This window comes from Pseudorca crassidens, chromosome 3, assembly GCF_039906515.1.
Source record: "Pseudorca crassidens isolate mPseCra1 chromosome 3, mPseCra1.hap1, whole genome shotgun sequence".
In the NCBI taxonomy this organism is placed as follows: Eukaryota; Metazoa; Chordata; class Mammalia; order Artiodactyla; family Delphinidae; genus Pseudorca; species Pseudorca crassidens.
The window spans coordinates 63,726,381-63,745,450 of NC_090298.1; the positions used below are offsets into that span (position 1 = coordinate 63,726,381).

General features: G+C 44.6%; 1 protein-coding gene across 7 annotated transcripts in view; it reads right to left on the reverse strand.

The window, feature by feature from the left end:
* Positions 1-5,113: 5,113 nt before the first annotated feature.
* Positions 5,114-19,070, reverse strand: part of SERINC5 (serine incorporator 5) — a 179,736-nt gene continuing 165,779 nt past the window's right edge. For 6 of the 7 annotated variants that reach the window (XM_067731125.1, XM_067731124.1, XM_067731123.1 and 3 more), the window contains 4 exons: positions 17,054-17,120; positions 14,132-14,171; positions 13,322-13,466; positions 5,114-9,725 (listed from right to left, as the gene is read on the reverse strand). In XM_067731125.1, the coding sequence (XP_067587226.1) occupies positions 9,578-9,725; positions 13,322-13,466; positions 14,132-14,171; positions 17,054-17,120 (400 nt within the window). In that variant the 3' untranslated portion in view covers positions 5,114-9,577. Of the gene's footprint in view, positions 9,726-11,412; positions 11,906-12,130; positions 12,223-13,321; positions 13,467-14,131; positions 14,172-17,053; positions 17,121-19,070 lie in introns of those variants that run through there. The other variant, XR_010942003.1, reaches the window with a different exon arrangement.

Sequence of the window (19,070 nt, forward strand, 5' to 3'; positions counted from 1 at the left end):
TTCTGTCTGTAAGGTAGATAGGATGGATCTGCAAAGCAGTCCCTGGAGTCCACAAAAGAAAAGCCAGAAATTCACGGTAGCCTTTGGCCTGACACTGAGATGCTGAACCAAAATCCCAGGTGTTTATGACACTGAGGTTCACTGTGCTACTCAAATGCAAGTCCTTACTGATATAATCCTTATGCAAATAGAAAAACCAAGAGAAAGCTCTATATGCTAAAAGGAAAAACTGATCTACAAAGGAAACCTTGGGAGGTGGAGAATGGTAAAGAGAAAAGGAGATGGGAAAGATGGGTGAGGTGAGGTGAGATTTGGCAACCTCTGTAAAAACAATTGCATTTAGTAAGGATTTTAAGAAAAGTTCGCCTTTTTCCTTCACGTGTAAAATGAGAATTAGAACAGTAACTTCCACAGGATCATTGTGAGAATTGTGCCAGGCATACATCAAGTGCTCAGTGAATAAGAGCTATCATTATTATTTCAAGCTGGGGTTCCAGAACAGAATTCAAGTGGGGAACATTAAGAACACCCTAAGAAATCCAGAAGTCCATTGTCTCTCTCTGCCCCACCCCTTCTCTCTTTCACAACTACCCCTCTACACATCCATTTTAATCCTAGATCTTCCTGCAAATTGGCTTTCTCCCTGTGTTCTAACTAGTCACTAGCAACATCTTTTAAGTTTCCCAACTCCTTGTTTCAAGTCCAAATTTCCAGAGAGGCTGATTGCCCAACTTAAATGGGAAGTCCATTCCTCAATCAATTAACTGTAGCTATGACAATTATGTGGAAAGAAAATAGCTGCTCCTGCTACAGGCATGAGAACAGTTCCCAAAATGTGGAGAGGGAAACACAGGGCGGAGGTGCTGCTATGAAGACAAAACAGTGTGAACACTTTGGGTGCATTTTCTCTGAGCGCGCAAGCATGCATGTGTGTTCTAACCAAGTCCCTCTCCTTGACCAAATAGTCAGGCTCCTCTGAGCTCTCTTCTTGACTAGACCTCAACCTTAGTCTTCCACATCCAGCCTGTCCTTGCCAGGTGGCACAGCCTAGTCTTAGCAAAACTCCCCACCCTTGATATCTGACCAAGTTCTTCATCCCCTCTACCTTTGATGTATAAGTCCTTGTGTTACCCAAAAACTGGGTTCGCCTCTTCATGGGTGTTGAGCCAAAAGACACAACCAAGCCAAAGATTGAGAGAAGGAAGGATTGATTATTACTTGCAGCCAGTAAGGAGAACACCAGGGATCTTTCTCAAAGCAGTGTCTCCCTGAATAGCAAACTTGGGGAAGCTTTAAGCTAAGGGTTCCTGCATATTCATGAAAGGGCTTGTGTGGTATATGCATATTCATTAAGGGGTGTGAGCAGAGAATTCAGCATAGACTTGGGACAAACGTTGACAAGAGTCCAGGCCCTAGTTGACAGAAGTCATGAGGGTCAGAAAATGTCAACATTATCATCCCTCAGGTTCCAGTTAATCTGATGGTTGAGGACTCCAGGGGTTTGAATTCTGCAAAACAACTCAAGAACGTGCTTCAGGGTAATCTTTACCTTTCAAACAGAACTGGTAGTCTTTACAACTGATATATTGTCTCTGATAAAGTTAGGTTATCTCCTTGTCCTGGTAGTAACTGTTTTTACCTTCTTTTTTTCCCTTAATATCACTGACTACTGAGACCTATCCCTCTGCAAGGGCAAGCACTGTGGCCAGGCTTAGATCACAAAACGGCTGAGGCCTAAAATGGCTTCTTATGTTAATAAAGCTAAGTCTGGTTCTTCCTCTGGGGGCCCCCTACCCTACCTGCTTACACTTGGCCTACCTTTAGCAAGAATCTCTCCACCCCCTGAGGTCTCCTCTTATAATTTTCCATCTACTGGACCCCCTCCCTCTGCTTGTTGGTTATCAATCCCCACTGTCCTTGTATTGAGTTAGCCTGATCTCTCTGCCCTATTGCAAAACTCCTATTGAATGGACTTGAATAAAGTCTTACTGTGTTGTTGTTGTTGTCATTGTTTTTTGTTTTTTGGTTTTTTTTTTGGCCACACCATGGGGCATGCAGGATCTTAGTTCCCCGACCAGGAATTGAACCCAGGCTCCCGCAGTGAAAGCACCGAGTCCTAACAACTGGACTGCCAAGGAATTCCCAAGTATTACTGTTTTAACAAGTATGAGAATAATTTTCTCTTTAAGAGTTCACACAGGCAGGATTTGGATCACACTGTATATATGGTTTTCTAAATTACTTTTCATTTAACAACACACTGAAACACATTCAATGAGATATTTTTTCAACAACACTATTTTTTTAACTACTCATCATTTCTAAGATGCCACAAATAAAGTGTAGCCTCAAGGTCAAGATAAAGCCTCTTATTATGACCTCAAAGATTTAAGGAGGTGCGTCTCAAATCCTCCTTGCTAGTGCGTCTCCTAATCTCAGCTAGATAAAAGGGCTTCTGTAAGAATAAGGGTATTGTCACACAGCACTCTGACCTGTAGCCCAAAGTAGAGGGGAGTGTATCTGGAAAAGATTGGTGGGGATGGTTTTACCTAACATAGTGAATCCCAGTAAGAGTCACACAATGTTTTTAAGAGAATTGAACTAACAAAAGCACCACCAGCTTGTACCAATAGGGACAGGGACAGAGACGGTTCAAACTGAAGCCACTGGGCTCCCAACCACTTACGGGCAGGAAGCAGGCTGAGCAAACTATTCAGCTACAAATCAGGCCTTTTTTTTTTTTTTTGCGTTATGTGGGCCTCTCACTGTTGTGGCCTCTCCCACTGCGGAGCACAGGCTCCGGACGTGCAGGCTCAGCGGCCATGGCTCACAGGCCCAGCCGCTCTGCGGCATGTGGGATCTTCCCGGACCGGGGCACGAACCCGCGTCCCCTGCATCGGCAGGTGGACTCTCAACCACTGCACCACCAGGGAAGCCCCAGGCCTTTTTTTAAGGAAAAAGAAGGATGACCCAGAAGGTGGGGCTTAGAACTAAGTCAGGTCCTGTTGTGGATGATGCTTCCAGGGGTGGTTCCTTGGATGTCGTTCTGTGGGTGCAGAGACTGGAAAACTAAAAAGACAAGTTTTTTTGTTTATTTATTTATTTATTTATTGGCCACATTGGGTCTCCGTTGCTGCGCGCGGGCTTTCTCTAGTTGAGGCGAGTGGGGGCTGCTCTTTGTTGCGGTGTGTGGGCTTCTCATTGCAGTGGCTTCTCTTGTTACGGAGCACGGGCTCTAGGTGCTCAGGCTTCAGTAGTTGTGGCACACGGGCTCAGTAGTTGTGGCACACGGGCTCAGTAGTTGTGGCTCACGGGCTCTAGAGCGCAGGCTCAGTAGTTGTGGCACGCAGGCTTAGCTGCTCCACAGCACGTGGGATCTTCCCGGGCCAGGGATCAAACCCGTGTCCCCTGCATTGGCAGGCAGATTCTTAACCACTGCACCACCAGGGAAGTCCCAAAAGACAAGTTATTTGCCTCCCATGATCTTAAGGGCAATGTGAACAGGGACATGATAAATACAATAGACAATTCCTTTCAAAAGGTGGGGATGAGTGTATGTAAAAACCAGTAAAATCTGAACAAGGTTTGTAATTTAGTTGACAGTTAATACTGCCAAGTGCTGGTAGGTCAAGTAAGATGAGGACAATGGATTCAGCAACATGAAGGTTACCAATGACTTTGAAAAGCACTTTCTGAAAAAGGTATGTGTGAAAGCTTTACTGCAGGAGGTTCAATTCAAGAGTGAATAGAAGAAATGACAGAAGCATAGTTTTTGGATCTTCCTGAGTTCCTACACAAAAACAGTGCGAGAGGGTAACACAACCAAAAACCCCATGGAAAACACTTACAACAAAAAGCGGTGAACCTCAAAACACAAACGCCAGAAGACCTGAGCAATGTCAGCATTTATGTGGGAAGAAGTGGTAGAGGGTGGGGATTGGCAAATTCATAGAGGTAGAAAGTAGGATGGTGGGTGGTGGCTGCCAGGGGCTGGCGAGAGGGGAACGGAGAGTTGCTGTTCAATGGGTAGAGAGTTAGGCCTTTGCCAGAGGAAAAGAATCCTGGAGATTGGCCGCACAACAATGTAGATGTATGCCAACTCAAGGTTGGCACCTGCCACCTGCCTCTACAAGGATTAAATCACAAGCTGCTGGGACCGCTGACCTTCAACACCCCCTGAAAGGAGTTCAGGGTGGAGATCAGGAGTGAGGCACTCTGTGCTCTGGGAAAAACTGGCAGAACAGGCCTTCAGATAGTTAGATATTTGCAGGAGAAGATTATGAGCCCAATTCTTGCACCTCCTCATATCTAGAAAAGCACTAAAATCTTTCATGGTGACGCCTGCTCCTAATACACTGACATTCCCCCCCAACCCCCCGCCGCCACCTCTTCGGAACAGTTCCTCGGAGCTATCTGAAATGCTGTCTCTTGGGCTATAGTCCCCATTTTGCTCCAAATAAAACATAACTCACAACTCTCACGTTGTGCTTTTTTTTTTTCCAGTCGACATGTATTTAACACTGCTGACTGCACACTAAAAAACAGTTAAGATAGTAAGTTTTATATTATGCGACACATACTATTAAAAAATCAGGATACTAACCTCACATACAAATGAGAATTGGAAGTATCAAGATTAAATCCCATACAAAGATATTTTAATAAAAACAAAAGGATCATTCAATACGGCTAAAGAAAATTTAAAAGGCCTATGTAAATGAAAGATACAATCATACATCAGAAGACTTAATGTTGTTATCATGTCAATTCTTCCTGAATTGATCTAATGACTCAATGCCATCCCAAATCAAGGGAACTGGCAACTTAATTCCAAACTTCAGAGGGAAATGCAAAAGGCCTAGAATAGCCAGATCTTGAAAAAGAAGAACCATGTTGGAGAACTCACACTACCTTGTTTAAAGACTTACTCTAATTCTCATATTTAAGACAGAGTGCCGTTATCGTAAAAATAAGAAAAAGGAAGCAGGCTGCAGGGGCTTTCAGAGAGAAAGAAGGCAAAAAGCCTGGGTTTTCCTGTTTGAATTTTCATTCTCTAGAACCAGGACAGACTCTATGAAGCTTAAGAGAGAGCGAATTAACACCTGAAGACATCTTTGGAAAACAGTACCTGGAAGACTTTAATTACAAATGCACTCAACAGAAGGGAGAAAAAAACAACAGTTTTCAATTTTATTAAAGTTAACAAGTTTTGAGTATTCTACCTAGGAAAAGACTGGTCAACTTCGGCTGCTTCATAGAAAAATTAGCATCCAAGATAACAAACATAAATCCATAGTTGCCTTTGTGACTTAAAGGAAAAACAATAACTATTTTAAAAGTTACCAAAACTCCAACCATATCTGAGAGCATTATAAATTTCAAACAGTAGATTTACCACACATATTACATTTTCAAATTCTAACATAGCAAAACATAACCACATAATTTGGCTACATCTAATTATTTCAGAAAAGTTTAAAAAAAAGTAACAAAGTTATGACTATAAAACTTCTGTAGTTTTTTTTTTGCAAAGTAAAAAAACCTTAAATCTTTAATAAAGGAAAACAAAACAATCCTTAAATTTCTTATAAATAGCTCTCAAGACATATATTACCCATCTGCTACAAGCTTTCTTTACCTGAGAGAATTTCCCAGGATCCTTCACCACAAAGGATTACCTTAAAGAATTCTTCTAAAAAAAAAAAAAAGAATTCTTCCAACATTTTACTCACATAAATATGACTAAACACCTGTAGAAGTGGATGTAGACAAATACATTCTTAATCCGCCCTTCCCCAAGTAAGGTTTTGCTGAAAGGATTTTGCTTTTAAAAAAAGAACACCTCTTTGGTAAAAGCCAAATATTTCCTCCTTTCAAAATGAACGCCTCTGCAAATGATTTACTGAGGAAGGGTGAAAAAAAGAAAAAAGAGCGAGAGGTCTTTAGAATGGCTAGCATCAATTCAAAAGATCTGTGTCCTGTGAAGCAGGTCTAACATTAGAGAACGCATTTCTGCCTAAAATGCAAAACTGGATTAAAATATCTGAGGCTTTACAAATATATTAAAGATGGCAGGAAACACAGTTAAGAACAAGGCCAAAGGGATTTAGTAAATTAAGGAGAATACCCTATAGAGAATTTCATGAATCCAGGGGCATTGGCACTGTACCTGATTAAGGAGGGCCCAGCGTGCTCTCTGGACACGTGGGGTCTTGGCCCAAGGTCACAACCTTCTTAGTTATAACTAAAACCGCCTTTCACTTCCAAGAGGGGTAGGACATGAATACATACCAAGACGAGATGCTCGTTAGAAAGGCAGTCAAAGGAGAAAAAAGGCCTAGGCAGCTTAAATGCACACAGGCTCTGGAATTCCCTTTGCAGGGTAACAGGAAGCACCAATGGTAGTAAACTTCTGGCCAAAATTAAGCACATAATCTTAAAAAGGCAGAAGGTGACAATTTGGGGGGGAATTAGCACTGCACAGAGGTCACCCATAATGAAGGCACCGCTGAGCAACTGGAAATAAACAATGGGGTGTGGGAGCCCCTCTGTTAGCCATTCTGATGGGCACCAGAACCCGAAATCCCCAATAACCCCACCCTCCATCAGTCCACATGCACATGGCCCATCTACTCTACAAAGGAGCTCCAAAGACCTCTGGAACAATTCTTTCAAGCCACTTCCCAAGAAACTGTGAGAACAAAAAAACCAACTAACCAGTATTAAAAAAATTCAACCCAGTGAGGACAAAGTAGGGTTTCCAAAAGCCTTTGACAAAAAAGTCTCTGGTCTTCAGTCAGGTGACACATCTAGACATACACTGCAACACTCCCAGAAGAATCCCTTCCCCTACTTAAGTGTCTGTACTCATGAAAATGAGAGGGGAAAAAATTTCCTCATCGGATGAACGGCACAGAGGAAGCATACACAGTTGTAAAATATCTTCGGCTTTCATCACTAAAGGAGTCTGACCAGCAGCTTCTGGGAATGCACTTTTTAAATCATGTATAAAAAGTTGTAGGAAGCAGAAGTCTATTATTTTAAAAAGATTATCAGTGAATTTATCAAATGAACATCATCCTTAAGAGCAACTCAGAGCAATTGGCACAATGTTTCCAGTTTCTTAAAACACAATAGCACAAAAATGTAGGTTTTTTTAAACCCATGAATGTTGACTTATCACCTGAGTATTGTTTATTACAATTAATAATCATTAACGTCAACTTATTTATATGCCCTCTGTCCTCAGAGAACACCTACATCTCTTGATCATTCAGATAAGCTTGCTTAAATTTTCAGTTGAGAATAAAATCAGAGTGACTGTAACTCTCCTTCTTGTGTCAGACCAACCTTCAGAAAGGAACATTATTAGTCTTAAGCAGCTGGAAAATGGGGGTTGGCTGTAGGAGAATTTGGGCGGCTAAGGAAGGAAGCTCCGAGGGCCTGGCCACTGGCAATGTCCTTTCCTCTGTGTCTCCCTGAGCTTCCTTCGGCACAGGAAGGGCCCAACGAAGGCCCGCTAAGGAACACAGGGCCTGGTCAGCTTGACCTTGACCTGCCAGAAGGGCCAGTTCTAAAGTCACACGGCTGGATGCCAGACCCCACTAGACCCCAGCAGGGAGAAGACACAACGAAACGAGTCACGGACGGCACCCCGGCTCCTGAGCTGCCTCTCCTTTCGGCTTACCCAGAGCCCGTGTCACTGCACCGGCCGCTGCGGTGGCCTCTGCCAGGATGCTGCGACACACACAACCCCACTCCCTCCACCTGTCCGACCCACAGAGCTCACGCTCCCACTGGCTTAACCTCCGGCTACGCATAGCGGCCATTCGTTTTGTGCCTACAGAAGATCTCTGGACCACCGAGCTCAAAGAGCTCCTGGTCTGAAAACAACTTGATAAAGTTTACAAAACAAGGCTCTCACACACACACAATGAGCGAACCTCCAACACCGTAAATAAGTTCCTGGAGGAATTCATCCATTGTTTGAGCCCCGCCCCCCAATTTTCTTGAAAGGAGGGCAAAGCAGTGAGTGGAAATGAAGAACTAGACTAATTTCCCAGGCCAGCATTTGGCACACTGGAGGCCAGCTTAGGTGGGACCCAATGCATACAGCAGGGCACAAAAAGTACAGGCCAAATCTTTTCATCCTCAGACCCTCTCTGCCCGGGTGCTGAGAGGATTCTTTCCATCCTGCATGAAATACTAAGAGGAGGGTGCCCACTGTCCTCCATCAGGGTCTCTGATGGACTTTCCACTGCGTAAACTCTTCCCTGGCTGAGAGTATCAGCACTGAAAATGGACGTCTTCTTGGGCAGCTGCCTAGAGTCAAATCTTTCTTCAGTATCACCTTAAAAGTATGTATTTTGGAAATTTCTGCGGCTTTTGCTTATGGCTTAGTTAAATACCTCCCCCCCACCCACCCTTTCTTCTAAGTATATTTGGTCACTTGTACAACTTGTATAACTGGAGGCCTTACCTGGTCAGCCCTGTTTGAGGTGTTGCCTGTGGTCCTCACCTCAGCAAATCCACCCCCAAAATCATAATGGACATTAACGGTGTGGTCACATTACAGGTCTGGAAAACAAAAGTCCTTTTGCTTTTACAATTTCAAAGGCCTCAAGTGGAAGAAAAAACTGGCTGACTTTAGTAATGGAAAGAGGGGCGCAGCAGGCTTCAGTCAAGAAGCAACTGCCCAGGTAAGGTCCTAAAGTATCATGAATATCAATCCACAAACAAGAAAGAACTATAGCAAAGAAAACAACACGAATATTGTTCTCTAATCAGTGAGTAACACCACGTGTAAGAGTCATAGTATTGCAGTAATTCAGATCAGGTAGTGATAACCTGGTGGGGGATCACAGGGGTGGTGATGACAAATTGTGCTTTTTCACATTATAACAAAGATGTTGAACCCAAAAAGGATGAGGGGAGCTCTGGGAAGGGCAAGGACAGAGTGAAGTCTGTGATTCCCAGCATCACAACTTCAAAGGGAAACGTTTGGGGGCTGGGAGGAAACAGCACAAGGGTGGAGTTAAAAGCAGATGCTTCCTCTTGTAGCCAATAAATAGCAGGGACCCAGGAGCAGGGGTCCCGCAGGCCGAGGTGTGGGAGAGGGGTCTGCGTTCTGTCAGGAGCTTAGGGCCCCAGATTCTGTCATGTCTTTCTATTTCAAGGATAGGAATAATAGGCCACACAAGGTAAGCTTTTCTCCCTGTGATAAAATGTCATGTCCCAAACTCTGTTTTGGTAAAAACATGCAGAAGGAAAATACTTGCCTAACTACTATCCCAGTTTTTAGGGGTAAGACACATACAAAATATATCACTCAGGATCCACTCGGGTGAAAATTTCAATTTTCGGGGGACAAACTGGTAGCTTCTTTTCAAATTTCAGAATTAAAAAAGATAAGCAGGTGATTTTTTTTTTCCCCCTGTTAAGTTTTTTTAGACCCACTCAAGCCAGCCAGGGGGAATGCCAGCTTGTCACAAAGTACCAGTCACTGCTCAGACTCCTGGTACGTTTGTTCAAAGGACGTCACTTCCAGCCTGCAGAACCTAGGAGATTGCTCTGATCCTCACACGGAGAAGTGCGGAGAGGGTCGACAGAGGGGAGCGACCAGCGTTCCCAGGTATAACAGCACACATATCCAGCAGGAAGCCATCTTGACCCAGAAGATGGACCAGCTCCCGCTGAAGAAGGTTTCAATGTTGGCACTTTCATAGCTGCGGAAACAAGAGACCCAGCTGTGATCAGTGCAGGGTGAGAACAGGTGGTGAGAAGGTCTCTTCCGCCAAGTCTTGTCTCTCCCTGCTTCCACCACCTCCAGCCTTTCTTTTTTTCCCTGGCAACTCAATTCAGGTGTAATTCACACCCACTTAAAGTACACGATTTTTATTATATTCATAGACTTGTGTAACATCACCACAATCAATTTTAAAACATTCTCACCCCCCCAGAAAGAAACCCTGCGCCCTTCAGCGACCCTCCCATTTCCCTCCTCCTGCCAGCCCCTGCCATGCATTCATCCACTTTCTGTCCGTATGGCTTTGCCTATTCCGGACATGTCACCATGCATGCAATCATGTGGCCTCTTGTGACTGGCTTTTTTCGCTCAGCATACTGTTTTCAGGGTGTATCCACGTTGTAGTATGTAACAGTACTTTATTCCTTTCTGTTGCTGAGGAATATTCCATTGCGTGGATATAGCACCTTTTGTTTATCCATGTGTCAGCTGATGGACATTTGGTTGTTTCCACTTTTCGGCTATTATGAATGAGGCTATTATGAACATTTGTGTACAAGTTTTTACATGGACATATGTGGTTCTTTTTTCTCTTGGTTATATAACTAGGAGTGGAATTGCTGCATCATATAATAACTCTGTGTTCAACATTTTTGAGGAACTATTTTCCAAAGTGGCTGCACCATTTTACCTACCAGGAGTGAGAGGGGGTTCCAGTTTCTCCACATCCTTGACATGTTATTTTCTGCCTCCATCCTTTCTTAAACTTCCGAAGCCAAAATTTTCCAGGAATTCTCCAGGTATCACCGGGAATCATTAGAGGCTCTAACACCCTCTTCTCCCTCAGGATGTTGGGGAAGAACCTCCTCAGGGAAGCCTTCCCCATCACTCTGTTTGAAACCGCTGCCCCCAGCATCCCCGACCCCACTGGGTACTCCTCATTCCTCTTCTTCATTTTTCTCCCCAGTAGTCATCACTGTTTGACACGCTGTATTTGATGTGGATCATCGTCCATTTCCCCTATTAGAATATAGTCCCTACCACCCACAGCAGTGTGGCATGAAGGAGCCACTCACATGTTTGTTGTACAATGAGTCTTAATGTCTATCCTAAGTTATTCTAATGTCTATGTTAGGTATATCCTCAGGCACAACAAATTATGATGCAACAGAAACTTTGGATCGGTCAAAGAAATCTCCAAAAGGAATCAAAAAGAATCTCCATGTAGTGACAGGGAAAGTCAGGCCCATCATGTATTGTCCATCACGTAAGTTAAAAAACAACCCTCAAGGGGGAGAATATGTGTAATCACGTTTATGTTTTAAAAATTATGTAGGCTAGGGCTTCCCTGGTGGCGCAGTGGTTGAGAGTCCGCCTGCCGATGCAGGGGACACGGGTTCGTGCCCCAGTCTGGGAAGATCCCACATGCCGCAGAGCGGCTGGGCCCGTGAGCCATGGCCGCTGAGCCTGCGCATACGGAGCCTGTGCTCCGCAACGGGAGAGGCCACAACAGTGAGAGGCCCGCATACCACAAAAAAAAAAAAAAAAATTATATAGGCTTATAAATGCAGAGAAAAGGAATGAAAGGATACATACCATATAGTTAGCAGTGGTTATGGGGTGGGGGGGGGTCCGTTGTTACTTTTCACATTTTCACCTCTTTTTTTTTGGCTATGCCACGCTGGCAAACCCGCGCCCCCTGCTGTGGAAGCAGGGAGTCTTAACTACTGGACCACCAGGGAAGTCCATATGTTACTTTTTTTTAAGAAGATGTTTCAAACTTTTGTAATGAAAGTGTAAAAAAAAAAAAAAAGACAAAGTACAAAGTAGAAAAAAAGAGTATCTTCTCTTTCTTAAAGGCAGAATTCCATGTTCTTCCTCCTCACTGTTACTATGTTCTCAAGACTGCCCACGTGCCATTAACCTCCCATTTTCTTAAAGCTGCAGTAAGTATCACCAACTGCCAGGCTTAAAAGCATGCCAACAGAGGGACTTCCCTGGTGGTCCAGTGGTTAAGACTCCACGCTCCCAATGCAGGGGGCCCGGGTTTGATCCCTGGTCAGGGAACAAAATCCCGCATGCTGCAACGGAAAGATCCCTCAACTAAGACCTGGCGCAGCCAAATAAATAAATAAATATTGTTTTAAAAAGCATGCTGGGCTTCCCTGGTGGCGCAGTGGTTGGGAGCCCGCCTGCCGATGCAGGGGACGCGGGTTCGTGCCCCAGTCCGGGAGGATCCCACGTGCCGTGGGGCGGCTGGGCCCGTGAGCCATGGCCGCTGAGCCTGCGCATCTGGAGCCTGTGCTCTGCAACGGGAGGGGCCACAGCAGTGAGAGGCCCGCCTACCGCAAAACAAAACAAACAAACAAAAAAAAGCATGCTGACAGACTGTCAGGAACGCGGACTGTTTCTGTGAAGATGAGTACAGCAGCACTTGGAGAAGAAGTTAGTTGACTCCAAGAGATCTGATCTTCGGGCTGTAAAGAATAGGATGTTTTTAACAAACAACCCAATCCAAAAATGGGCAGAAGACCTAAACAGACATTTCTCCAAAGAAGATATACAGACTGCCAACAAACACATGAAAGAATGCTCAACATCATTAATCATTAGGGAAATGCAAATCAAAATTACAATGAGATATCATCTCACACCAGTCAGAATGGCCATCATCAAAAAATCTAGAAACAATAAATGCTGGAGAGGGTGTGGAGAAAAGGGAACACTCTTGCACTGCTGGTGGGAATGTGAATTGGTACAGTCACTATGGAGAACAGGATGGAGGTTCCTTAGAAAACTACAAATAGAACTACCATACGACCCAGCAATCCCACTACTGGGCATATACCCTGAGAAAACCATAATTCAAAAAGAGTCATGTACCAAAATGTTCATTGCAGCTCTATTTACAATAGCCAGGAGATGGAAACAACCTAAGTGTCCATCATCGGATGAATGCATAAAGAAGATGTGGCACATATATACAATGGAATATTACTCAGCCATAAAAAGAAATGAAATTGAGCTATTTGTAATGAGGTGGATGGACCCAGAGTCTGTCATACAGAGTGAAGTAAGTCAGAAAGAGAAAGACAAATACCGTATGCTAACACATATATATGGAATTTAAGGGGAAAAAAAATGTCAAGAAGAACCTAGGGGTAAGACAGGAATAAAGACACAGACCTACTAGAGAATGGACTTGAGGATACGGGGAGGGGGAAGGGTAAGCTGGGACGAAGTGAGAGAGTGGCATGGACATATATACACTACCAAACATAAAATGGATAGCTAGTGGGAAGCAGCAGCATAGCACAGGGAGATCAGCTCGGTGCTTTGTGACCACCTAGAGGGGTGGGATAGGGAGGATGGCAGGGAGGGAGACGCAAGAGGGAAGAGATATGGGAACATATGTATATGTATAACTGATTCACTTTGTTATAAAGCAGAAACTAACACACCATTATAAAGCAATTATATTCCAATAAAGATGTAAAAAAAAAAAGAATAGGATGTTTTTAAAAGACTTTTTTTTTTAACAATTTCTAAAACATCTAAGACAACGGGGCCACTCACTTGAACCAGTTGGTGACGGTCATCATCACATAGAGGGAAGCCAAGAAGAATACGAAGTGGAAATAGGCGTAGCTGTAGACAGTGCTTCTCTTCTCATCATAAATGACCCTCGGGCCCTCTTTCACATTCTGCTGCTCTTCTGTGTCTGTGAACCCAAAGCGGGCACAAGCCCAGTGAGTGAACACACGCATGTTGACCATTTTCGCAAAGCCACACTCGCTAGTTTCCATCCCAGGGGCTGTTGAGTAGAAAAGCTGTCAAAAATCATTTGTACCCTCAGGCAATTTCATCTGTGCCATAAGCCCCAAACGTCGACCTCACCCCAAAACCTTCTATAACAGGATGAGTTACCTAATGTCGGTCACGTTTATTTTAACAGAAGAGAGCCCTTAAACACACGAAACGTATTATAAGCTCAGAAGAAAATGAGAGGGCAGAGTAAGAGTTCTCAAGCCCCTGGGATGCTCTAATTCAAGAAGAAAAGTAAGCTGAACGAAAGAAAATTTCCAAATTATCATTCCTTTAAAAAATGCACCTCCCGCTCCTTGAAATCTCACTGGGTAATGTAACTTATAGAAACATGACCCAAAATATAGACTGTTCTTCGCTTGCCAGAATATCAACACAAACGAATCCCAGCAACCCTTTGGGAAGAATGCGTAAAGTGTAACACATAACAATAAACCAGCTCTGGAATAAAAATGTCCTCTTACCACTCAAGTTATTTGTGCCTGAATCCCAAATGCCTACAGACTAGAGCTACAGGTCTGCAGGGCCGCACGGAGCGCAGAAGGAAAGCTGTCTACTTACCCTCTCCACCAGAGCCGAAGCAAAAACAACACCGGGCTACCTGCGAGGGCAAAACCAACAGTCAGGCGGCTTGCTTTCTGCTTTTCTATCTCTACATTGGTTAAGAACTAAAGGCCACCTATGTGCCAAACCTCCTCCATCTGAACTATATCCCAAGCCCCGAACTGCACGCTTCACTCCTTCGAAAGGTTCTGATCACATGTGTTCTTCCAAGACGCTCTGGGGGCTAGTGACAGGAAATAAGGACATGGAGGTGAGCCACCCAGATCCCGTTCCAAGGTGCTCCCTTAGTGCTTGCTCAGCTACTGCGAGGCTCTAGAAGGCAGCTCCAGGCTTTGCCCCACCCTCGAGGGAGCCTATCCTGGGCAACCCACACAGAATGACGGCTCACGGCAGGGCGGTAAAGGCGCAGCCACTGACCCCTGGGGGACAGCTCTGATGGGTCGTGTATCTGCTCCGAGTGCCCGGGGGGTGAGCAGTGGCTCTGTCCAGCCTACAGTGCCCTTCGACCTCACCCTCTGCCCCATGCTGCCCCCTTCCCTCCTTCCACATGTGTTGATCCCTAATAAACACCCGCATATCAGGCTCTGCCTCGGTGGCTGCTTCTGGAAAACTCAACCTGGAACACAAAGTGAATGAGACAAGGTCGCCACACTCATGGCGCTCACTCCTGGTGCTTTGCTCTACTTGCTACTTGATGAGATCCTCTTCAGCGCCTGGGGCTGGGATCATTATCCTGTTTACACGTGAGGAAACTGGGGTCCCGCAGGCTGAATAACTGGCCTGAAGTCACAAAATTAGGTGACAGACCTGGGAGAGGAACGCAGTGAACCCCAACAGGCAGCACATGGTATCTAGGAGATGGTGGGGCTGACAGACTCAGAAAGGGTAAAACAACTAACGGATCTGGGGTCAGGAGGCCTGCCCACATTTCCTATGAAAATCGGGCTCTGAGCTGGCTGCCTCATGGGGGCAGGGGTGCTGGGGACAGCGATGGATGGGATGCTTTCCTTTAACAGTCCTTGGTTCCTTCCAAATGTCATGCCATGTTTCTGACCTACTCAAAACAATAAACAATTAAAAAAAAAAAATCAGGTTACGAAAAATTACTCCATGATTCCAGAAGTACTCTGGTAAACAGAATAAGAAATGCTACACACGCCAAGACAGTCTGCGAAGTGCTGGGTCCTCAGCACCTTCCGGCTAACAACAGTTTCACGACAAAGAACAGAGAGCCAGGGGCAAGGACGTGGGAGCTTGAGCCTTCGTCCCATTTATACATCTCAAAGCCAAGCCCTTTTTCCTTCGTGCATCAAGGAAACTTGTCATAGAGGGATTGGCTCTGACAGAATCTTGGATCAAGTGATACCATCTAAGATCCACTAATTCATTCAATGGGGCCAAGACATCGTATGCTGGGGTCCCAGTTCTTTTGAAGCTTAAGTTACAAGAAATGACTAACTCTCTCTTTCAAAGGTATATCCTGTGAAATGTGAGGGAAGGAGTTAGCAAACCAACTTCCATCCTGTGTGCTCTCCAGTTCAGAGGGAAACGCTGGGGCTCTTTCCTTGGAATGCGAAGAAAAACATCCTCTCTTAAATCTAACTCGGAGACTTGCTGTTCTTTGCACTTTAACTGTGTACACAATGGGGATATTGAAGCCAGAGCGGTCCAACCTCAGCAGGGGGTGACCCAGTCAGTGGTGTGAACGACCACTTGCCTTCTAGAGGCCATTCTCTTCTGGAGAATAGGCAGTAACCCATTCAAACTCAGCACAGTTTTCTCCTTCTTCAAGAGACAGAAAGAGCTGGTGAATGATACTGGCAGACTGACAACCCCTCATAATGGTCCACTATCTCCAGGTCAGGTGCAGGGAGGACCATCCCCAGAGACTCACTGCAGAACAAAGTGCGCATATCTGGACAGACGCCAGGGCTCTTCCTCCATGCAGCCGGGGTTGAACGCCAGGCAGAATCAGCAGAGAGCAGCTGAATCTCGGGCAGTGGTGGTTAGGAACACAGCATAGACCCTGGAACCAGAGGGCACGGTTTACACGCTGGCAAATCAAAAGTTTCAAGGACTTAACTCTTCTGTTTTTCTCCCTTCTGTGAAATGGAGATAAAACCCTCCTTGGGTTTCTTTGAAGATTAAATGAAGTCACAGATGTAGCACTTAGAACACAGCTAGTCTTAGCCATCATCAGAACCTCCTGTTCGTTCCATTCTTGGGGTCAGGGCTGAGTCTCTTCCTGGCTGCCTCCATCTGATCAGACCTTTTGTGACCTTGGTGGATGTTCCACTGAGGGCCCCAGAAAAAAGACGTTTGCACAAGAAAGAAAATGACATTCTGCTGACCGACAGGCAAATGCTGACCAGCCTGGTTCTTCGGACGCCGACTGTTCACCATTCTTCGCCCCATGGGATGGCCCGCCTGCTGGCGCTGCTGCAGTTAACAAGCTCACATACAGACAGTGCCCAGCAGGGCGGCACAGAGCGCAGGCGCGTTCCTCCCCTCTCCTTCCCACAGCTACCCTATGACCTCATGGCCGTGCTGTGTACGGAGAGCGCAGACAGGTAAAGATGAGGGGGATGGGCTAGAAGTTAAGACAACCCGCACACATTCTGTTACAACAGAAGAAACGAGCAAAGAGCAGCCCAACGAGCTACCCAGGCCTCTGGTGGGAGTGGGGCGGCCGAATGCCACACCAGAGGCCAAATTTGTTGGAGGAAGATCAAGGATTTATTTTAATCCTGTAGTATATTCAGGACATTTCTTTTCCTGGACGAAAATTGTATTCCTTCCTGAGGAGAAAAATGGGATCGTGGAATACAGACCACTAAGGATGCAAATAAACACATAAAAAGCCTTCTGAAAAATGGGTCTTCTGAGATGAAGCAGGGCCAGAAAAGGAAATAAGCTTACTTCCAGGTCAGGAGCTGCGTACCGCCCCTGCAGAGCATCCGAACTTGATCTGGTCGTCGATGTCAAACTAAGAGATAAACAAAAAAGGTCAGCAAGGCCTATTAACGTGTTATATCACATAGAAGGAGGGCAGAGTCTCCTGGCGGAGGCTCCAGTGAGAGGCTCACTCTAACCTACAGTCCTGCTTGAATACAAGTTGTCTATTTTAACAACCCACTTTATTCCAAAATTGCCTGACCTGTTCGATGGCTGATTTTTTTTCCCATGTTGCATGAGATCATTTTATGCAAAGAGAAGTTTATAGGTTAAAAAAGATAAAAGTCGTTTTTTGATCCTATTATCTTGTTTTTCACTATTGGTTTCCGCTTTTCCTCCCTCAAATGCCAATAATTTTCAGATTTCATTTTTATCTTTCCCGTCCCTTTGACTAGTCTCACTTAGAAGGGATCAAAAGCAATGAAAGAAGCCAGAAATGGCAACAAAATGCAAAGGCACGAAAAGCAAAGGTCATCACTATTTTCTGTGATAATCAGCCTTTGGCAGAGCAAGGTTTTCTGTTTGGAAATTCAGCACAGAGTAGTTATCAGTGTGATTAAAAAACATTCTTCCTGCCACTCTCCCCATGCCTAGAGAGGTAAAATGTTATAAAATCTGGCTTATAGGGGTAAAAAAAAAAAAAAAAAAAAAAAGTATTTATTTTTCCTGGGGGAAAAAAAGGACCATTTTAAGCAAATAGAAAAATATTCAATATATATGAATAATCTTTACAGATTGATTTAGCAAATATTTACCGAAGGTGTGCCATGTGCCAGGCCCTGTTCTAAGCACTGGGGACTTGGTGAAACACACAACAATCCCTGCCCTCCTGCAGCAAATGCGCTAGCCTGGGGGCGGAGGGGCTAGTGGAGAGGCAGGAATTAGCAGACCCATTTCAACCGAATAAACTGCAAGACGCAGCACTACCTTCTCTGCTCATTCTCATCCTCTCTCCCAAGGAGAGAAGAGATCAGTGAGATGCAAATAAACAATAAAAAGTTTTCCTCATAAAAAGGTCCTCTGGGATCCAAGAGCATTGCTTCTTTTGTGGTCCACTCAAGTCCAATGGCATCACTTTCACGTCTGCTTTGAACAGATGGATGTTAATGGAGGCCCGCTCCACTCCCACTTCCTGACTTTGAACCTGGTCTGAGGAAGGATAGAAACAATTCCCAATGGCTGTGCACCCAAGAAACACATACACCTTGCTCCTGCACTCAAGGCATGCTCCATTTTGTGCATATGAATTATGATTTAACATAGTATATCGTTTCCATGGAGGAAAATGTAACTTAACTTTAGGAAGAGATCAATATCTGGAATTTTCATCTGAAAGATGATATTTATTCTTTAAAAAAGTTCAAATAAATATTCCATTTCATAAATTCTTGGGAATAAAATGGTTTCAGAAAAGCAAAGCTTTTGATCCTGGCACCTCTGCTACTTTGCTTCCATCATCAGAGAGCACTTTAAAAGGGGAAGCTTTTGTTCTTCTAAAAATACCTATAATCAGTTCATCATTAGTGACATGTGACTTCTATAAGTAGATGTTACCATAAAATAAGGTCTTTATTCAATCATGGCCTTTACCCACAAAACACTCTTCTTAAAATTACTGAGAAAATATTGTTTTTACAAACTCTTTAAAAGCCTAGGAAATTCTTATTGTCTGCACTCTGGCTATTACTAAGACCCATCTGGTCGGCACAAGACAACAATTCCCGGATTATCCATAACCTCTTCCCTTCCAGGGCTAAGGCCTGAGTGACTTTAACCCAGTACTTCCTGTGGGGGTGGGAGGAGCCTGACAGCATTTGGTTGGGACAATGCTTCAGTGGACAGAGAAGGTCTAATCACCTTATTTGTTTACTATCTCGAGCACTCTCTCACCAAAAGCCAGGGGCATCTTGCAGTTGTTGTGACAACCAAAAACGAAAAACGCCTCCCTGCTACCCCCAACCCCTCCCAACCTCTGTCATGC